The 23,555-nt window shown below is 38.5% G+C and overlaps 1 protein-coding gene across 7 annotated transcripts in view; it reads right to left on the reverse strand.

The window, feature by feature from the left end:
• The window catches only part of Hnf4 (Hepatocyte nuclear factor 4), an 832,843-nt gene that overhangs the window by 282,889 nt on the left and 526,399 nt on the right, over window positions 1–23,555 (reverse strand). For all 7 annotated transcript variants that reach the window (XM_067140295.2, XM_067140296.2, XM_067140294.2 and 4 more), the window contains one exon: window positions 19,518–19,612. In XM_067140295.2, the coding sequence (XP_066996396.1) occupies window positions 19,518–19,612 (95 nt within the window). The remainder of the gene's footprint in view (window positions 1–19,517; window positions 19,613–23,555) is intronic.

Raw genomic sequence — 23,555 nt, forward strand, 5'->3', positions numbered from 1 at the left:
TTTTAATCTCCTTTAAAAATAAAAGTAACACGTATTTGTTTGTTTTAAGAAAAAAACTCTTCAGTGGTGGAGGGGGTGTAAAAAGGACTGAAAAAGGGGCTGAATTCTTTTTATGTGGATACTTATATCTCAAAAACTGAAAATGTTACAGACATGAAAATTGGTATTTGGAATCTCCTTTAAAAGTAAAGAAACATGTATGTTTTTACTTTCGGAAAATCTACTTACAGGGTGGTGAAAAGGAGTACAAATGTGGTGAATTTTTAAAATGAGTATATCTCAAAAACATAAAATGTTACAGACATGAAAACTGGTCTTTGGAATTTCCTGTAAAAATAAGGGAACTTGTATAATTTTTTTTCTGAAAATCCACTTAAAGGGAAGTGTTGAAAAGTGTGAAAATTGGTATTTTAAATCTCTTTTAAAAATAAAAGTTACACGTTGTAACCTTCCAGGTTTCACCCATATATAAATTATTTATATAGCCCAAATTACATGATATCATACGATATCAGAAGATCTGTCATCGGGAATATTTAATTGACAGCTGTAAATTTTATTACAGGCGACTGTAAATCTATATAATATTTAAATCATTTATTATTTATATTATTACAGCATATTTTATTATTTATATAATGTTGGAAGAAGTTTTCATTATGTTCTCTATTTTGGTCTATACTAGAAACCTACAATTATGTCATTTCACCCCATACTTTGTATAAGGAAGTGTTATTCTAGGAAGCCTGGGAAATTAGTATGAGTCAGTGGGTTTACCACGAGCTTGTTTGAATTGGGCACCCTGTGCGAGGCTCGTGACGTGGAGATGAACATCTTGTGGATACGCCTACCACACCGGTGAAGAGAAAGGATGGAAAAAAGAGACTGGCTTGGAAGCAGCGAGAAAGGAGATTGAATAGGAAGCAGAGACCCTGCGGAAGGGGAATGAGCTTATACAAATCGGATGCAGCTATCAAAACAAAAGCAAAAAACCAGAACTAGAATAGAACTAGAACAAGAACGGAGTTATTATGTTATCGGAACGGAACTTATTATCATTGTGGAACTGATTTACGTATTTCGCTATGTATCGGCAGTATTTCTCAGAACTTCAATGTTTGTAGCGGTACACAGTACAGCGATACTGTGATACTGTCGAAACACGGTCGTACTATATTATTCACGGTTCGTGATATATTCTATGAATTTGTGGACAAAGAACTTTGTTTAGTTCAAGTCTACTATAGGCAGTATCGATGATATTCAAATTAAGATGGAAAAATTCATGATGTTGGATTTTCTCCAACCGAGATCATTTGTGATCGTATTTCATAGAAGTAGGGCCGATGTCTAGCTTACAGACAAGGCAAATAGGGAGTGTTGGGCCCAATAGACCTAAATGGGTTAACCGAAGGAAGGATGGATGTCCATGGAGCAGATCTATCACGGCGAAAAGGGGAACGAGTAACAATGGAAACTAGAGGACATCATCTGAAGCAAATTGGTGAGCCAACGTTAGATAATGCAGGCGACGATAAATTCCATTAACTTCAAATTAAATTATTTCAGGCTAAAAACAAACTTTTTCAATTCATCTCATTTTTTGGTTTAAATAAATTCACTTAAAATTGAGATTGCAATAATCTTGTAGCGATACTTATTGGTTAATATTTCATATCCCACCACTGTGATTTTCAATCTGAGTTCCTATGTTATTAAAAATAAATGTTGCATTACAATTCCTTTCAAACTGTAAAGCTGGTGCCCAATTATTACACAGAGAAGTGGGAAACCATAGTAGAGTGGTAATTCAGATTCCTATATTGTGGCAATATGCGGGTGAGCCACAGTTCTTATTTATTTTATTTATTATACGCTATATGCACAGTCACATAAATGTCACTCAAAGAGGAGCTGTTGAAAGGAGTGTTACAAACGTATTTGTTTGTTTTCAGAGAAAAAACACTTCAGTGGGGGAGGGGGTGTGAAAAGGACTGAAAAAGGGGTTGAATTCTTTTTATGTGGATACATATATCTCAAAAACTGAAGATATTACAGACATGAAAATTGGTACTTGGAATCTCCTTTAAAAATAAAGAAACACATATTTTTTGTTTGCAAAAAATCTCTTAAGAGGGTGGGACAGATGTGAAAATTGTTATTTGGAATCTCCTTTACAAATAAAGAAACACGTATTTTTTCTTTTAGGAAAACCTACTTAAGGGGGGCTGGTGAACAGGACTGACAAATGGGGTGAATCTTTAAAATGAGTATATCCTTAAAACGGAACATGTTACAGAGGTAAAAAAATGGGTATTTTTAACCTTTTAAAAGTAAAGTAACACATACATTTTTGTTTTTGGAAAAATTACTGGGAAGGGGGTGAAAAGGACTGAAAGAGTGGTTGAATTATTTTGATTAGGATACTGGTACCTCAATATCTGAAGATATTACAGATGTGGTATCTGGAATCTCCTTTGAAAATAAAGAAACATGCATTTTTTTGTTTTCATAAAATCCACTTAAAGGGGGTGTAAAATAGACTGAAAAGGGGTTGAATTCTTTTTATGCGGATACAAATAAGAAGTGGGCTTAAAACAATACACACTTAAGGGGTTTTGAGTCTGGGATTGGGAATGATGACAAAAATATACGTTTCTATGAAACAGTTTGAATTACAAAGTTAAAATGCCAAATGATATCCTAGGTGTTAAATAACAGAAGATTTGAAACAAATTTTACCTCTCAGAGAGTTAAGATCAAAAAAAAAAAAAAAAAAAAAAAAAATCCTTCCTCCGAAAAGGTTCAACGTATGAAGACATAATTCTAAGTAGCGGTACATATTTTAAATCCTAGGTGTGAAATAGGATATAATTTTTAACGTTCCTCTGCAAAAGTGTCAATGAGGTTAGCTCCGTAAACTAAATGATTATCCCTCCAAAACCGCTTATCGTACAAAGTTGTAATTTTATGAGGAGGGCCTTCTTTTAAGTCCTAGGTGTAAAATACCGTATACTTCAAAACATTTCTCCCCGAAGAAGTTTAGATGGTTGGTGACTCCCAAGAACACAATATCCATTCTTCTGAAACCATTTCAGGCACGAACATAACTTTTTTTGAAGGGTGGTCTTCTATATCCTAGATGTTAATAAATATTTCAAAACATTCATCCCTTAAAAAGGTATTTATTCTTCCATTAATGTTCCACATAAAAAATCAAAATTTCACAGATTGGTCACTTTTACTTCCTAGATGTTAAATCAGATATGGTTTCAAACATTCAAATTCTAATGTACGTGGTTCAAGTGAGTGGTAGATTGTTGTTGTTCGAGTCATCAGTCCATAGACTGGTTTGATGCAGCCTTCCGTGCCATCCTATCCTGTGCTAACCTTTTCATTTCTACGTAACTACTGCATCCTACATCTGCTCTAATCTGCTTGTCATATTCATACCTTGGTCTACCCCTACCGTTCTTACCACTTACACTTCCTTCAAAAACCAACTGCACAAGTCCTGGGTGTCTTAAGATGTGTCCTATCATTCTATCTCTTCTTCTTGTCAAATTTACCCAAATCGATCTCCTCTCACCAATTCGATTCAGTATCTCTTCATTCGTGATTCTATCTATCCATCTCACCTTCAGCATTCTTCTGTAACACCACATTTCAAAAGCTTCTATTCTCTTTCTTTCTGAGCTAGTTGTCATCCATGTTGCACTTCCATACAATGCCAGGCTCTACATGAAAGTCTTCAAAAACATCTTTCTAATTCCAATATCAATGTTTGAAGTGAGCAAATTTCTTTTCTTAAGAAAGCTCTTCCTTGCTTGTGCTAGTCTGCATCTTATGTCCTCCTTACTTCTGCCATCGTTAGTTATTTCACTACCCAAGTAACAATATTCATCTACTTCCTTTAAGACGTCATTTCCTAATCTAATAATTCCTGCATCACCTGCCTTCGTTCGACTGCACTCCATTACTTTTGTTTTGGACTTATTTATTTTCATCTTGTACTCCTTACCCAAGACTTCGTCCATACCATTCAGCAGCTTATCAAGATCTTCTGCAGTCTCAGATAAAATGACAATATCTTCGGCAAATCTCAAGGTTTTGATTTCCTCTCCTTGGATTGTGATTCCTTTTCCAAATTCCTCTTTGATTTCCTTTACTGCCTGTTCTATGTAAACATTGAAAAGGAGGGGGGACAAACTGCAGCCTTGCCTCACTCCTTTCTGGATTGCTGCTTCTTATTCAAAGCCGTCAATTCTTATAACTGCAGACTGAATTTTATACAGATTGTAGATAATTCTTCGTTCTCGGTATCTGATCCCAATCACCTTCAGAATCGTGAATAGCTTGGTCCAATCTACATTATCGAATGCCTTTTCTAGATCTACGAATGCCATGTACATGGGCTTGTCCTTCTTGATTCGATCCTCTGAGACCAGACGTAAAGTCAGCATTGCTTCATGTGTTCCTACATTTCTTCTGAAGCCAAATTGATCTTCTCCCAACTCAGCTTCAACTTGTTTTTCCATTCTTCTGTAAATAATACGTGTTAAAATTTTGCAGGCATGAGATATTAAACTAATGGTGCTTTAGTTTTCACACCTGTGAGCACTGGCTTTCTTGGGAATAGGTATAACAACATTCTTCCGAAAATCGGATGGGATTTCTCCTGTCTCATACATCTTACACACTAAATGGATTAACATTGCAATGCTGCTTTCTCCTAAGGCTGTCAGTAATTTAGAGGGAATATCATCAATTTCAGGTGCCTTGTTCTTATTTAGGTCTCTCAGAGCTCTGTCAAACTCTGACCTCAAAACTGGGTCTCCCATTTCATCAGCATTAACAGCCTCTTCTTGTTCCAGAACCAAATTATCTACATCTTTACCTTGATACAACTGTTGGATATGTTCTTGCCATATTTCTGCTTTTTCTTCTTTTCCTAAAAGTGGCTTTCCATCTGAACTCTTAATATTCATAGATTTCCTTTCTCCAAAGGTTTCCTTGATTTTCCTGTATGCAGCATATACCTTTCCCAGGACCATACAACCTTCGACATCCTTGCACTTCTCCTTCAGCCATTCTTCCTTAGCTACCTTGCACTTTCTATCCACTTGATCCTTTAATCGCCTGTAATCTTTTCTGACCTCTTCATTTCTAGCATTCTTGTATTTTCATCGTTCATCAATCAGGTCTAGTATCTCCTGAGTTATCCACTGATTTTTAGTTGATCTTTTCTTCCTTCCTAACATCTCTTCAGCAGCCCTACTGACTTCATTTTTCATGACTATCCAGTCTTCCTCTATTGTGTTTCCTTCAGCCTTTTCATTTAGCCCTTGTGCAACATGTTCCTTGAAACAATCCCTCACACTCATTTCTTTCAACTTGTCTAGATCCCATCTTTTTGCATTCTTTCCTTTCTTCAATTTCTTCAACTTCAGATGGCATTTCATGACCAACAAGTTGTGGTCAGAGTCCACGTCTGCTCCTGGGAAATCTTTGCAGTCCAACACCTGGTTTCTGAATCTCTGCCTAATCATAATGAAGTCTATTTGATACCTTCCAGTGTCTCCAGGTCTCGTCCACATATACAGCCATCATTTTTGGTGTTTGAACCATGTATTGGCAAGGACTAAATAATGATCAGTGCAGAATTCAACCAGCCGACTTCCTCTTTCATTCCTTTGTCCCAATCCAAATTCTCCTACTGTATTACCTTCTCTTCCTTGGCCTTCGACTGCATTCCAGTCTCCCATCACAATTAGATTCTCGTCACCTTTTACATATTGTATTCGATTTTCTATCTCTTCATATATTCTTTCGATTTCCTCTTCATCTGCTGAACTAGTAGGCATATAGACCTGCACTATTGTGGTGGGCATTGCTTTGGTGTCTGTCTTGACGACAATAATTCTTTCACTATGCTAGTCATAGTAGCATACCCGCTGCCCTGTTTTCTTATTCATTATTAAACAACTCCTGCATTTCCCCTGTTTGATTTCGTGTTGATAATTCGGTAGTCGCCTGACCAAAAATCCTGTTCTTCCTGCCAACGTAGTTCACTTATACCAACTACATCTAACTTTAGCCTATCCATCTCCATTTTCAGATTCTCTAACCTACCGCAATGATTCAAACTTCTAACATTCTACGCTCCGGCTCGCAGAATTTCAGTATGCACCTTCCTGATGATCGCCCCCTCTCGTGTAGTCCCCACCTGGAGATCCAAACGGGGGACTAGTTTACCTCCGGAATATTTTACCCGGGAGGATGCCATCATGAGTACATCATTCATACAGAGAGAGCTGCATGTCCTCGAGAGTTAATTACGGCTGTAGTTTCCCGTTGCTTTCGGCTGTGTAGCAGTATCAACATAGCTAAGCCATTTTGAGTATTATTACAAGGCCATATCAGTCAATCATCTAGACTGCCGCCCTTGCAACTTCCGAAAGGCTGCTACCCCCCTTTCGATGAACCATTCCTTAGTCTGGTCTGTCAACAGATACCCATCTGATATGGTTGCACCTGCGGCTCGGCTATCTGCTTCATTAGGACACGCAAGCCTCCCCCCGCGGCAGGGTCACATGGTTTGCAGGGGAGGAGTGGTAGATTATAAAGTACATAATCAATCCCCTAAAACCGTCTGATGTACGAACTGAGGACGTATTTTACAGGCTCAGCTGACAGTGGACTCTCCAAAATGTAAAACTTTGAATAATAACTTTCATTTTAAAGCCGTAGCGAAGCACAGGAATCTTGCTAATCTATATATATAAAATAACTTGTCCTGACTGACTGACTGACTGACTGACTGACTGACTGACTGATTCATCATCGCCGAGCCAAAACTACTGGACATAAAGAAATGAAATTTTGTAGATACATTCATATTAAGATGTACGTGCTCGCTAAGACAGAATTTTTGGATATGCCGTCGCTAAGGGGGTGAAAAGGGGGTTGAAATTTTAAAATGAGTGTATCTATATCTCAAAACTTTAAAAGATTACAATTGTAAAAATTGGTATTTAGAATCTTCTTTGAAAATAAGGAAACACGTATTTTTTTTTTTTTTTTCAGAAAATCCCAATAGGACGGGTGAAAAAGGGTGAAAAAGGGGTTGAATGCCTTTAATCAGGATACCGGTACTTATATCTGAAGATATTACAGACCTGAAAATTGGTAAACTTGATCTCTTTTAAAAATAAAGACACACGTATTTTTTTGTTTTCGGAAAATCCTAATAGGAGGGGTGAAAAGGGGTGAAAAATAGTTTTATACCTTTAACAAGGATAATTATCTCAGAAACTGAAGATGTTACAGACCTGAAAATCGGTATTTAGGATCTCCTTTATAAATAAAGAAACATGTATTTTTTGTTTTTAGAAAATCCAAATAGTGGGGAGGGGGAGTGAAAGGGGGGTGTATTTTAAAAATGAGTGTATCTATATCTCAAAACTTCATAAGTTTGCAGATGTAAAAATTGATATTTAGAATCTCCTTTAAAAATAAAAGAACACGCCTGTTTTTGTTTTCGGAAAATCCCAATAGGAGGGGTGAAAAGTGTGAATAAGGTGTTGAATGTCTTTAATGAGGATACTTATATCTCAGAAACTGAAGATATTACAGACCAGACAGTTAGTATATGGAATCTCCTTAAAAAATACAGAAACATTTATTTCTTTTCTTTTAGGAAAGTCTAATTAATGGGGGTTAAACAGGACTAACAAATTGGGGTGAATTTTTAGAAAGACTATATCTACAGTATATCTCAGAAACGTAAAATGTTGCAGACGTAAAAATTGGTATTTGGAATCTCCTGTTAAAGTAAAGAAACAGGTATTCTCGGAAAATCCAATGAAGGTTGGGGGGGGGGGGGGTGAAAAATTGAAAAATTTATTGAATTAATTGTATAAGGGTACTTACATCTAATAAAAACTAAAGTTGTTACAGACGTGAAAATTGGTATTTAGATCTTCTTTAAAAATAAAACGACGCGTTTTTTGGGGGGGGGGGGCGGAGAATAATTTTTGGGGGCGAGTGTGAAAAGGAGTTGAATTCGTTTCATGAGGACACATATCTCAAAAACTGAAGATAATCGGCATTTAGAAGATCCTTTACTATTAAAGAAACAAGTATTTTTTGCCGGAAAATTCACTTAAGGGGGGCGGGGAGTGTGAAAGTAAATGAAAAAATTGAATTACTTTTATGGAAATACTTATATCTCAAAACTGAAGGTAACACACGTGAACATTGCTATTTGGAATCTCCTTTAAACATAAAGGAACACGTTTTCTTTTTTTGTGGGGGGGGGGGGGTTGGACGTAAATCAACTTAACTGCGGTGGGGTGAAAACGGATGTGAGACCAATTGATCTTACTGTTCCTAATATACTTATAAGGAGCCTGCGTGGCTCAGGCGGCAGCGCGCTGGCCTCTCACCGCTGGGTTTCGTGGTTCAAATCCCGGTCACTCCATGTGAGATTTGTGCTGGACAAAGTGGAGGCGGGACAGGTTTTTCTCTTTTCTCCGGGTACTCCGGTTTTCCCCGTCATCATTCATTCCAGCAACACTCTCCAATATCATTTCATTTGTTATTCATTTAATCATTGCCCCAGTGGAGTGCGACAGGCTTCGGCAGGGCTTTTTCATTCCATTCCTGACCCGGTTGAATGACTGGAAACAGGCTGTGGATTTTCAATGTACTTATTCTGATCATATACCGATCATTTATAATCTCTCCTGGGTTCGTTTTCAAGAGCCATCTTTTCCTTTGGAGAACCTTCTTAGATTACAGTAGATTCTTCTAGCATATAAACAAAAAGTTTAACATATTTGAAATAAACGATAGATATATGATTGATCGTGCAATTGTTCACCTCTGTAATAAGGTCAATAATGCACAGAAGTCTTATCATTCTTATCGCCAGAAGTCCTGCGCACATGCCTAAGGGTGACAATGGTTCTGGTCATACTGCCATCAATGACAACGGCAGCAGATGTAATTTACCGCCAAGTAGACGTTCATTACCGCCAAGGCACCCAAGACGACACCACGCCGGATCTCCACAAGGATCTGATCCACATTAAAAATGCTTATAGGAAAAATGGCAAAGATTTAGGGATCCAACTGACCGGGTGGAATATCTGGACCTATCCCGGGAAGTATGAAATCGATTGCTGGAGAAAAGATTGAAAAATGGGAAGAACGTTGCCGTAATCTCTCAGAAAACGAGTCAGATCACGAATTTTGGCGGAATCTCTCAGGAAACGAGTCAGATCGCCAATATCGGTGGGTTATATATAAAACGATAAGCATTCAATTATAACTTTCAGTATAATACCGTAGCGAAGCACGGGTATCTTGCTAGTTTATATATATAAGAAAACATAAAGGTCCAATAATACTGCCTTGAGGAATTCCCCTCTTAATGGTTACAGCATCAGATACTGCTTCACCTACTCTAATTCCCTGAGTTTTATTTTCTAGAAATAGTCCCCATTCAGTCACTCTTTTGTCTAGTCCAATAGCCTTCATTTGTAATTTGTGTCTCTCAACAATATGCAGATGACTGGAAGAAAGCAACTGAAATCCTGACTTTTAAGGGGGGGAGGGGGGGGACAGGCTGCTAATGGACAACTATAGACCCATTAACCTAACGTCCACTGTATGTAAAGGGAACACCTCATTTCAGACTATCTAAGGGAATCGTGGAAGAAAATGTTGTGGATTAATGGTAGGCAACATGGTTTTAAGAAAAGTTTCTCCTGTGTGAGTCAGTTGTTGTCACCCTTTTAAGATAATAGCAAGCCATTAGACACAAGTGCGCAAGTTGATGCTATTGTAATTGATTTTGTTAAAGCATTTGATGGAGTACCACATAACATCCTTATCTGAACGTTGGTGAAGAAAAACATTGATAAAAGGGTGGATCCGGGAATTTTTGACAGACCGCATGCAGAGGGTAAAGATAGGGAATAAATATTCCGATGAAGTTTCTATAATGTCCGGAGCAGTACAGAGTCGTGTTATAGGGCCACTCCTATTTACGATGTTTATCAATGATCTGCTGAGCGAAATTCGAAGTGACTACAGACTGTTTGTGGGCAACTGTATAATATACAGGAAAATACACAATGCTGGCGATAATAGGTTATTACAAGCCGATATAAATATACTCCATAAATGGGCACTCGATAACAAAATGAAAATAAATTCATGAAAAAGCAGACTCAGGGAAAGAAACGTAGGCAAGGGAACTTTCAATATTGTCTTGGATCGGATGCTCTGGTAGAGTGTGACTCATGCAAGTACCTAAGAATACACGTAAAGAGAGATCTAAAATGGGACATCCACGTAGGAAATGTAATTACACTTCATGATGAGGGTGTTAAAGGGCAGCGAAGGCATAGGGCTAAATATCGCTCACTAGGGCAGTCCTGGAATATGGGATCCATTCACAACAGGACTAATTAAGGAACATTAAGATGGTACAGGGAAAGGCTGCAAGATTTGTGTTGAACGATTTCAATCCTAGAAGTATGGTGACAAGTATGATAGAGAAACTCTGGTGGGAGACGTTGGGGACAATAAGGGAATGGAATAAATTACCTGCAGCAGTCTTTGATAGATTCCCTTCCGGTATCAAGTCATTTAAGAAGACCATTAGTGAAAAGTAAAAGTTGTAAATTACGGACACTGAATTTGTAATTTTCTGCTGGGTTTAGATTGTGAAACTACAGTAGTGTCCAAAAGTTAAGCATAATCACTAAACGAGGCCATACTGCCTGATACGAATGTCAGACAGATTGCTGAAGAAACAGAAGCTGACTCACACATCACATGTCAGACAACAGTTTCAGTAAGGTTCTGATAGCTAAGGTACACCTTTGACAACAACTAACAAAACTTGGCAATGTCTTCCACAACAAAATATGCTGTTAATAGGGTTTATGGTTACCCCTAACAGCCACACATGCTTTGCAGCGACGTGGCTTGCTCTCTATCAGATGGTCCAAGAGCTCTTGTGGCAGTAGATCCCATTCTTCCGAAAGGGCAATGAGAAGGTCTTGGAGGGTCCTTGGTAGAGGTTGACGAGATGCAATTTGCCTCCCCAATGCATCCCAGGTATGTTCTATAGGATTCAGATCCACAGACCTCGCTGGTCAGTCCATGCGGTGAATGTCTTCCCCACCCAGAAATTCATCCACCAGAGCAGCGGTCGGGCATTATCGTCCATTAAGAGGAAGTCTGGACCAACCGCACCAACCCTGTATCTCCGAGCGTTAACAGTGTTCCTCGGACCACCCATGAAGACGGCCATTCAACATGATGCCGCCCCACAACATGAAGCCACCACCACGATACTGGTCCCGTTCCACGATGTTCCTGTGGGTGTATTGGCTACCCAGTTCTCTCCAGATTAATGTGCAATGGGAATCGTTTTGCAAACTGAAGCGGGATTCATCTGTGAAGAGCACATGCCTCCATTCATTCATGGTCCAGTTTCAATGTTAATGGCTCCACAGTAAACAGTGAGCGGGACGCACAGCGCTGGATGTCGGGCAAACAGCCCTCCTGTTCTGAGCCTCTGGTACACCGTTTGCCAGGAAACAGCAACCCCTGAGACGGCTGCAAGCTCTGCCGACAATTGTCTTGCAGGTGCACTCCGATTTCATCAGGCGGTTAAGGCCAGATATCGGTGCTGCTGTGTGGTGGTTACCCTTGGTCGACCTGGTACTGGCCTATGACTAACATCTCCTGTGTCTCAAAATCGTCTCCAAAGCCTGGAAATGACACTTTGTGGCACATTCAAGGATACAGCGACTTCGGTCTCTGTCTGGCCTGCTTCCAAACGGCCGAGTATTCTACCCTGCAAAACGAGGTCCAAATGGCGTCGTTGTGCCATTATGTTGTCATGTTCACCACAAGGCTACACTCCGCACACTATAACAGGACCAACACAACTGAGGGAATATGGGGCGCAGGCACTGGCTGTGTTTACCTTGCGATTATGCCGCTAGTCAAAACAGGGAACACTCCTTTCCTATACAGAGCGAACACGTAAGGTTGGTAGGTGCGTATGTCGTGTGATTTGCGGTCTATTTCTGTTGCCCTGCTTACTCGTAACTTAGGCCTATGCTTAACGTTTGGACACTAGTGTAGTAGTTTTTCTTATGGTATTCTCTTTCCAGGGAATTGCTTGTTGTACTCATGTTGTTATTGTTGTTGTTGTTGCCTAATTACCGATGTTTTTAACTTTACTTTATTATCACTTGTAATGTTAAGCTAGTAGTAAGCTCAACCTATAGTGTTTTTTTTGCTACTTGCTTTACATCGGACTGACACAGATAGGTCTTATGGCAACGATGGGACAGGGAAGGCCTAGGAGTAGGAAGGAAGCGGACATGGCCTTAGTTAAGGTACAGCCCCAGCATTTGCCTGGTGTGAAAATGGGAAACCACGAAAAACCATCTTCAGGGTTTCGAACCCACTATCTTCCGGATGCAAGCTCACAGCTGCGTGACTCTAACCGCACTGCCAAATTGCTCGGTCAACCTATAGTATTGCAATTGCAAGTGACTAATCTCATGTTTTAATCCGTATTGAAAACTGTTGATATACAATAATAAAGTTTTATTATGAATCCACCTGTTCAATACATTAAATACATTTACATTAAATACATCAATCAATCAATCAATCAATCAATCAATCAATCAATCCTGATTTGCATCTAGGGCAGTCGCCCAGATGGCAGATTCCCTATCTGTTGTTTTCCTAAACTTTTCTTAAATGATCACAAAGAAATTGGAAAATTATTGTACATTTCCCTTGGTAAGTTATTCCAATCCCTAACTCCCCTTCCTATAAACATTTACATTAAATACATTTAATGTATTTAATGTATTGAACAGGTGGATTCATAATAAAACTTTATTATTGTATATCAACCTATAGTATTGTAAGCCATAGTGTTAAGTCCTGAAAATACTTAAGTTGAATATGAAATTGTATACGAGCTGGATTTAGAATGTTAAACTAGTAGTATTTCTTGTAATATTTCTTTCCATGAAATTGCTTGTTGTGCTCTTGTAGTAGTAGTAGTTGTTATTGTTGTTGTTGGGTAATTGTGTTTTTAACTTCACCTTATTATAACTAGTTAAGCTAGTATTAGGCTCAACGTATAGTTTTGTAAGCCATAGTGTTAAGTACTGGAAATACCTGCATATGAAATTGTATATGATGATGATGCTGGATCAATCAATCAATCAATCAATCAATCAATCAATCAATCAATCAATCAATCAATCAATCAATCAATCAATCAATCAATCAATCAATCAATCAATCAATCAATCAATCAATCAATCAATCAATCAATCAATCCTGATTTGCATCTAGGGCAGTCGCCCAGATGGCAGATTCCCTATCTGTTGTTTTCCTAAACTTTTCTTAAATGATCACAAAGAAATTGGAAAATTATTGTACATTTCCCTTGGTAAGTTATTCCAATCCCTAACTCCCCTTCCTATAAACGAATATTTGCCCCAATTTGTCCTCTTGAATTCCAACTTTATCTTCATATTGTGATCATTCCTACTTTTAAAGACACCACTCAAACTTATTCATCTACTGACCTCCTCCCACGCCATCTCTCCTCTGACAGCTCGGAACATACCATTTCATCGAGCCGCTCATCTCCTTTCTCCCAAATCTTCCCAGCCCAAACTTTGCAACATTTTTGTAACGCTACTCTTTTGTCGGATATCACCCAGAACAAATCGAGCTGCTTTTCTTTGGATTTTTTCCAGTTCTTGAATCAAGTAATCCTGGGAGGGTTTCATTCACTGGAACCATACTCTAGTTGGGTTTTACCAGAGACTTATATGCCCTCTCCTTTACATCCTTACTACAACCCCTAAATACCCTCATAACCATGTGCAGAGATCCGTACCCTTTATTAACAATCATATTTATGTGATTACCCCAATGAAGGTCTTTTCTTATAGTAACACCTAGGTACATACAATGATCCCCAAAAGGAACTTTCACCTCATCAACGCAGTAATTAAAACTGAGAGGACTTTTCCTATTTGTGAAACTCACAACCCCGTTTATCATCATACCATTGCCTACCGTCCATCTCACAACACTGTCGAGGTCACCCTGCAGCCGCTCACAATCTTGTAACTTATTTGTTACTCTGTACAGAATAACATCATCTGCAAACAGCCTTATCTCTGATTCACTTCTTTACTCATATCATTGATATATATAAGAAAACTTAAAGGTCCAATAATACTGACTTGAGGAATTCCCCTCTTAATTATTACAGGGTCAGATAAAGCTTGGCCTACTTGAATTCTCTGAGTTCTATTTTCTAGAAATATAGCCACACATTCAGTCACTCTTTTTTTTTCTAGTCCAATTTCACTCATTTTTGCCAGTAGTCTTCAGTGATCCACCCTATCAAATGCCTTAGATAGGTCAATCGCAATACAGTCCATTTGGCCTCCTGAATCCAGGATATCTGCTATATCTTGCTGAAATCCTACAAGCTGACCTTCAGTCGAATAACCTTTCCTAAACCCAAACTGCCTTCTGTCAAACCAGTTATTAATTTCGCAAACATGTCTAATATAATCAGAAAGAATGCTTCCCAAAGCTTACATACAATGCATGTCAAACTGACTGGCCTGTAATTTTCAGCTTTATGTCTATCACCCTTTCCTTTATACACAAGGGCTAATATAGCAACTCTCCATTCATTTGGTATAGCTCCTTCAACCAAACAATAATCAAATAAATATTTCATGTATGGTACTATATCCCAACCCATTGCCTTTAGTAATCTTCAGAAATCTTATCAATTCCAGCTGCTTTTCTAGTTTTCAACTTGTGTATCTTACTGTAAATGTCATTGTTATCATAAGTAAATGTTAATACTTCTTTAGTATTACTCACATCCCCAACAATCTTTACATACTGCTGACTGAATACTCCTGCCGTTTGAAGATCGTCGCATACATACTCCCCTTGTTCATTTTATTAATCCTGGAATGTCCGTCTTTGAACCTGTTTCTGCGTTAAAGTACCTATACATACTCTTCCATTTTTCACTAAAATTTGTATGACCACCAATTATGCCTGCCATCATGTTATCCTTAGCTGACTTCTTTGCTAGATTCAATTTCCTAGTAAGTTCCTTCAATTTCTCCTTACTTCCATAACCATTTCTAACTCTATTTCTTTCCAGTCTGCACCTCCTTCTTAGTCTCTTTACTTCTCTGTTATAATATGGTGGATCCTTACCATTCCTTACCACCTTTAAAGGAACAAATCTATTTTCACATTCTTCAACAATGGCTTTAAACCCATCCCAGAGTCTGTTTACATTTTTATTTACCATTTTCCAGCGATCATAGTTACTTGTTAAAAATTCCCTCGTGCCTGTTTTATCAGCCACACGGTACTGCCTAATAGTCCTAATTTTAATACCTTCCTTTCTTTCATATTTATTTTTAACTACGACAAAAACAGTTTCGTGATCACTAATACGATCTATTACTTAAGTTTCTCTATAGAGCTCATCTGGTTTTATCAGCACCACATCCAAAATATTCTTCCCTCTAGTTGGTTCCATCACTTTCTGAATCAGGTGCCCTTCCCATATTAATTTATTTGCCATTTGTTGGTAACACTTCCAGTCATTTGTGTTACCTTCTCAATTGAAATTTGGTAAACTGAGATCACCTACTACTATCCTTTCCATGTCATTTCCAACATAGCTGATTATCTTATCAAATAATTCTGAATCAGCGTCAGCGCTACCCTTTCCCGGTCTCTACACTCCAAAGACATCAAGTTGCCTATTACCTTTAGAGAAGAGCCTTACACCCAGAATTTCATATTTTTCATCCTTAACTTTTTTGTAGCTTACAAATTCTTCTTTCACTAGAAAAAAATACTCCCCCTCCTACCATTCCTATCCTATCTCTACGATACACACTCCAGTTCCGTGCGAATATCTCTGCTTCCATTATATCATTTCTCAGCCATGATTCAACTCCTATTACAATATCTGGTAAGTATATATCTATTAATTCGATTCCTTTGTTTACAATGCTTCTACAGTTGAGCACTAACATTTTTATGTCATCCCTTCTTGATTTCCAGTTCCCTATTTGCTTAACACCGCTCCCTAGGCCACCCTGTTTCCTTGAATGTACCTGCCTATAACTCTTCTAAACAAGTTTCCTAACTTATATGTACCACTGCGGTTTAAGTGAAGGCCATCCGGACGTAGATCCCTGTCTCCTACCCACCCATTAGGATCTAGAAATCTCACTCCCAATTTCCTACATACTCACTCCCTAGTCTCATTTAAATCTCCAATCACCTTCCAGTCATTATCCCTCCTACAGGGTATTCCACTGATAACAATCTCCGCTTCCTTAAACTTCATCCGTGCTGCACTTACCAGATCCCACACATCCCCTACTATGTTGATACTTATACCTGCTTGTCTTACGTTGTTATTACCAATGTGAAACACTACCACCTTCTCCTTTCCCTCTTCCTTCTCGTCTACTTTCCTCAATATCTGCCTCAACCTAATTCCTGGATAACACTCTTCCCTGGTTCCCTTTCCTCCACACACTTTCCCCACATGTCTAATGATGGAATCCCCCATGATCAGAGCCTCAACGCTACCCACCTCATTTGATCCCCTCCCCTCCTGGTCAGCCCTATCTTTTCTCACTGCTGCAGAAGCTACTTCCTCCTCCCTTATCTCCCTCCCATGACCCTTTTCGACCTGTCTTTTCCTTTCCACTATACTACATTTCTCTTTCCTACCTGTTCCCTTCCTCCTACTTCCACACAACTCAGCAACAGTTCCCTGTTCCTCATCTTCCCTCGGTTGTACTACCCGCAGTGACTTGTACCGATTTCTAACAGACACCTGTCCTGAATTCTGATCCTGAACAGAGCCCTCCTTCCCCCTAAAACATTAGACCACCTGTCTTCTACAATTCCCCCATTTCCTTCCCATCCCTCCTTTACACCTACTGTATCCTGTACATTATTTGAGGGAGGCCTACTTTCCTTCCTGTCTTCTGAGTGAGTCCTAATAATCTCCCTCAAACTCTCCAACTCCTCCCTCATACTCCTTAATGCCTGGCCACACCCACAGTTCCTACAGTTGCACTGCTTGGCCATTATTTACGGAATAATGGGAAGAAAGGAAAAATAAAATAAAATAACTTATTCTGTGCAAATAAAAATGAAAGGAAAGAAATATTGCCTATAAAAATGAAAGGAAAGAGATATTGTCTAGGATAGTTCACAAAAATCACACAACAACAAGGTAATTAATATAAGTTACTACTACACTACAATACTACCGGTACTTAGTTGTACAAATTTTTTTTCTACAACACCCTAACAGAATGAAAATTGCTGTTAATTATTAAAAACCGAAAGTAATACACAGTAATTAGGTCTACACAATTCTAAACTGTTGTTAAGTCTGCCCTAATTACTGCAACAGAATTGTAGTAAGAGAGTTAATACAGATACCACAGATACCATGGATACTACAGATACTATACAGAATGTTAAACTAGTAGTATATCTTGTAATATTTTCTTTCCATGGAATTGCTTGTTGTTATTTGTTTCTTGTTAGTTTGTTGTTGGGTTTACTTCATTATTACACTGCTGAAAGTGACCATAGCCACCAGGATATTTCTCATTTGCAATATATTTGTTAATATTAATAATAATAATAATAATAATAATAATAATAATAATAATAATAATAATAATAATAATAATAATAATAATAATAATAATAATAATAAAATAATAGAAGGAAACAAACATGGGGAGAGTTAAATAGTCGACTAGAAAAGCCATGTTACATAAGCAGGACAGATCATCCGTATAAAGTAAAAGGTGGATCGCAGAAAACTAACTATGGTAAATATTTGTTCATAAATCGGGGAATTGATGACTGGAATGCATTACCTCCAGCACCGACACAGATAGGTCTTATGATGACGACAGGACAGGAAATGGCTGGGAGTGGGAAGGAAGCGGCCGTGGCCTTAATTAAGGTACAGCCCCAGCATTTGCCTGGTGTGAAAATGGAAAACCACGGAAAACCATTTTCAGGGCTGCCGACAGTGGGGTTCGAACCTACTGTCTCCCGAATACTGGATACTGGCCTCACTTAAGCGACTGCAGCTATCGAGCTCGGTCCCAAATTATTCAAGGATGTGTGAATTTGTATATGAATGTTCTGTATTTACAATGCTAAGATAACAGGTAGTTATTGTACCACACAATCTAATATAAGTCACAGTGTAGAATTTGGAAAATAGTTATGGTACGTGTGAATTTGTATATGACATTGTTGTAATGTTAACCCACCAAGTTATATGTGTCGTTAATAATGACTCATTTATGCCTTTGTGAAATGATAAAATTGTTATTATTCAAGTAGTTACCTAGCAACACAGCTCTAAAATTGGGTCGTTAATATAATAATAATAATAATAATAATAATAATAATAATAATAATAATAATAATAATAATAATAATAATAATAATAATAATAAGAAGAAGAAGAAGAAGAAGAAGAAGAAGAAGAAGAAGAAAGTAAATTTTCGTAATTTACCATTATTAGTCACCTCCTCCATCTGGACCTTACCCTTGTATCCAAATACCTATAAACACTCCCAAGTGAATATTTCTGCCTTCTGTAAGTCCTCACATACACACACTCTTCTTGCTCATTAATGATCTTTGGAATGCCCTTCCTGGAACCTGTTTCTGCCTTAAGGTACTTATATATGGCTACTAACTACGTTTACTATCATGTTATCCTTAGCAAATATTTTTGCTAAATTCAGTTTCCTACTAAGTTCCTTCAATCTCTCCTTACTCTCGCAACCATCCCTAACTTCATTTCTTTCTAATCTGCACCTCCATCTTAATCGTTATAATATGCTGGGTCCTTATCATTCCTACACACCAGTTGTCACACTCCTCAGCAATCACTTCAGTTTCTCTATAGAGCTCATCTGGTTTTGCCAGCACCCCGTATAGAATTTTTTCCCCCTCTAGTTGATTCCCTCACTTTCTCATTCAGCTATCCTTACCAGATTTACTTATTCATCTTTTTTTACTTTTCATACTTTCTGTCATTCTCATTCCCTTCCCAGTTAGCATTTGGTAAATTTAGATCACCTGCTACAATAAGGTTCCTTTCTGAGTCATTCCCCCACATAGCTGATTCTGCATCAGTGTCAGTGCCAGTCTTGCCAGATCTGTACATGCCTATTATCTTTAGAGATAAGTCTTACACCTAGAATTTCACATTTCTCATCCTTATCTTAAAGAAAAGAAAATTATCACCTTGTAGTAATGCAGGAAAGATAAAACTGCCTTAGCAGATCCATGAATATGGGAGGATTGTTGGCTATTTCAGTTTAAGTACTTACCTTCCTTCTTCATGCCTGCTTTGAAACATTTCCGCAGCCGACAATATCTACACTGATTTCGTTTGTCTTTATCGACAATACAGTTTCTGCTGAACCTGAAAGAAGTAAGATAATAGTAGTCAGAATCACTGTGCTGTGAATAAATGTTAACATGTGCCTTGTGTGGTTATACAGAAACTGGTCACAGCTTCCTGGCTCAAGTTACTACACTTGCTGTGAAATATTTCAAGCTTCAACTTATCCTGTCCTGAGCATTTGTGTCATGGAATGCATGGAATGCAGACAATATTACACTTAGGACACAAAAACTTTGTAGACTTTGGCGGCCGGAGCTAACAGATGTGATTTACAAGTAAATTCCACCTATTACAATGGCACTCATCCATGCTTTCCCATCAGTGCCCCTGAAGCAATTGGTACTAGAGAAATATGTATGGCAGAAGTTGCACTTCAATGCTCGGTTAAATAAGGGAACCTTCACCATCAAACAACTACAATGGGATCACCTACTGGTCAGTACGATGTTTTTTAATTTCCTCGCTTACCACTAGCAAAGACCGTGAACATTATCCGCTCACGTTATCTGCGGAAAAGGAACTATCACCGTTCGACCTCTGAACAGACTGCACATCATGGTAGCTTCTCCAGACTTAATAGGTACAAGTGCACAGCAGAACTCTGGGTATGTGTAATCTCTTATTAAACGTACTAGTGACACTGTTACACACATCTGAGGGTAAAAAAAAAAAAAAAAAAAAAACCTTGCCTGGGCACAATCCTCACTTCTCTGCACTTGCATCCTCAGCTGTTGTAGGGGAGAGGGTGTTGGGGCAGAAAGTGGCAACTCCTGCTGAGGGACACCCTGTCAAAATACGGTCAAGCTTATCGTAACCTTTCAACAAGAAGGTTCTTTTGGTCATTCTTCTCAGAGCGTTGGACACAATTGTGAAGTTCATTGTGTCCCAACACAGGGTAGGCATCTGGCTCCATGGCTAAATGGGTAGCGTGCTGGCCTTTGGTCACAGGGTCCCGGTTCGATTCCTGGCAGGGTGGGGTATTTTAACCATCGTTGGTTAATTTCCCTGGCACAGGGGCTGGGTGTATGTGTTGTCTTCATCATCATTTCATCATCATCGTGACACGCAGGTCGCCTACGAGCGTCAAATCAAAAGACCTGCACCTGACGAGATGAACATTTCCTTGGACACTTCCGGCACTAAAAGCAATACCCCATTTCATTACAGGATAGGCCAGTTTAACACAATCGTAGATACTCATGGTGCCTTGACCTGTCATGCAGCTACAGAACAATAATTATTGTTAATATTGCTTAGCTTCACTTCAGATACAGCAGGTCATCTAAGTTGCACTGTCGTCCACTACCAATCACGTGGGGAGTGAAACCTTCTCCGCTTACATGCCTACACCACTTCAGATCTTGAAAATTACCATTTTGAGTAGTACGTAACATTTGTGGGGCAGTGAACTCCTATCATACCTAACTTAGAATGAAGTCAAACAGTCACTACTGAGCTGCATGTTGGTCAGTCACCCAGGTGGCAGATTCCCTATCTGTTGGTTTCCTAGCCTTTTCCTGAATGTTATTTTTTTTTGTTAGGGGCTTTACGTCGCACCGACACAGATAGGTCTTATGGCGACGATGGGATAGGAAAGGCCTAGGAGTTGGAAGGAAGCGGCCGTGGCCTTAATTAAGGTACAGCCCCAGCATTTGCCTGGTGTGAAAATGGGAAACCACGGAAAACCATTTTCAGGGCTGCCGATAGTGGGATTCGAACCTACTATCTCCCGGATGCAAGTTCACAGCCGCGAGCCTCTACACGCACGGCCAACTCGCCCGGTTTTCCTGAATGATTTCAAAGAAATTGGAAATTTATTGAACATCTCCCTTGGTAAGTTATTCCAATCCCTAACTCCCCTTCCTATAGATGAATATTTGCCCCAATTTGTCCTCTTGAATTACAACTTTATCTTCATATTGCGATCTTTCCTACTTTTAAAAACACCACTCAAACTTATTTGTCTACTAATGTTATTCCATGCCTTCTCTTCACAGACAGCTTGGAACATACCACTTACTTTGCGTATAACTATTCTCATGTTTAGACCCATATTGAAACTTGCTTACAGTATTTTTGTTTTCTACCTATTGAATACATAATTGTTTTTTGTCGCTAGAAATTCTTTCTACTACAATACTACATTAACAGGGACAAGTTTCCTCAGCCTTTATAACTTGTCTCACGGTTAAGTCATATCATTATTAACTTTACGAATGACTAATTTGTACTTAATTTTAATCTTGATACTAAATAGTAAAATACATTAACAGAGTGACACTTATACACCATGTAAGGATAAAAAAAATTAAAATAACCGTGCTAAAATTGGAATAGACATTGGTTCTAATAACACTGATGTACAAAACACAGAAATATCCCGACAACAATAAGATTTGGCTAAAATATCTCATAATTTTCATCGTTTTTTCGATCTCAATCACTAGTAAGTTTTTGCATTGTACTACTTAAAATTTGAGTCATGAATCCTGTTAAAACTCAATAGTATCTGAGGCTTTAAACTTAAAACTTGTATTGAATAGGTGGAAAAAAAATTGTATGCAATTTACATACCACTTAGTCGAGCAGCTCGTCTTCTTTCTCCCAAGTCTTTCCAGCCCAAACTTTGCAAAAAAACATTTTAACGCTACTCTTTTGTAGGAAATCACCCAGAAAAAATCGAGCTGCTTTTCCTTGGATTTTTTCCAATTCCTGAATGAAGTAATTCTGGTGAGGGTCCCATGCACTGGAACGATAGTCTAGTTGGGGTCTTACCAGAGACTTATATGCCCTCTCTGTTACATCCTTTCTACAACACCTAAACACTCTCATAACCATGTGCAGAGATCTGTACCCTTTATTTACAATCATATTTATGTGATTACCCAATTGAAGATCTTTCCTTATACTAACACCTAGGTACTTAGAGTGATCCCCATAAGGAACCTTCACCCCATCAATGCAGTAATGTCCGACTCGTTGGCTGAACAGTCAGTGTACTGGCCTTCAGTTCAGAGGGTCCCGGGTTCGATTCCCGGCCGGGCCGGGGATTTTAACCTCAGTTGGTTAATTCCAATGGCACGGAGGCTGGGTGTATGTGTTGTCTTCATCATCATTTCATCCTTATCACGACGCGCAGGTCGCCTACGGCAGTCACATAGAAGGACCTGCACCTGGCGAGCCGAACCCGTCCTGGGATATCCCGGCACTAAAAGCCATACGACATTTCAACGCAGTAATTAAAACTGAGATGACTTTTCCTATTTGTGAAACTCACAGCCTGACATTTAACCCTGTTTATCACCATACCATTGCCTGCTGTCCTTCTCATAACATTATCAAAGTCATTTTGCAGTTGCTCACAATCTTTTAACTTATTTATTACTCTACACAGAATAACATCATCCTCAAAAAGCCTTATCTCTGATTCCACTTCTTTATTCGTATCATCTATATATATAAAATAACTTGTCCTGACTGACTGACTGACTGATTCATCATCGCCGAGCCGAAACTACTGGACACAGAGGAATGAAATTTTGGAGATACATTCATATTAACATGTAGGTGCTCACTAAGGGAGGATTTTTGGATATACCGTCGCTAAGGGGGTGAAAACGGGGGGGTTAATTTTTAAAATGAGAAAATATGTATCTCAAAAACTTAAAAGTTTAGAGTAATAAAAATTGGTATTTGGTATCTCCTTTAAAAATAAAGAAACACATATTTTTTTGTTTTTGGAAAATATCATGAAAGGGGGTGAAAAAGGGGGGAGGAAAGGGGTTGAACACCTTTTATGAGGAGACTTATATCTCAAAAAGTGAAGATGTTATAGTCATAAAAATTTAAATTTGGAACCGCCTTTAAAAATAAAGAAACACGTATTTTTTGTTTTTGTAAAATCCACATAATGGGGGTGATAAGGGGGGTGAATTCTTAAAATGAGTGTATCTGTATCTCG

This window comes from Anabrus simplex, chromosome 2, assembly GCF_040414725.1.
Source record: "Anabrus simplex isolate iqAnaSimp1 chromosome 2, ASM4041472v1, whole genome shotgun sequence".
Lineage (NCBI taxonomy): Eukaryota > Metazoa > Arthropoda > Insecta > Orthoptera > Tettigoniidae > Anabrus > Anabrus simplex.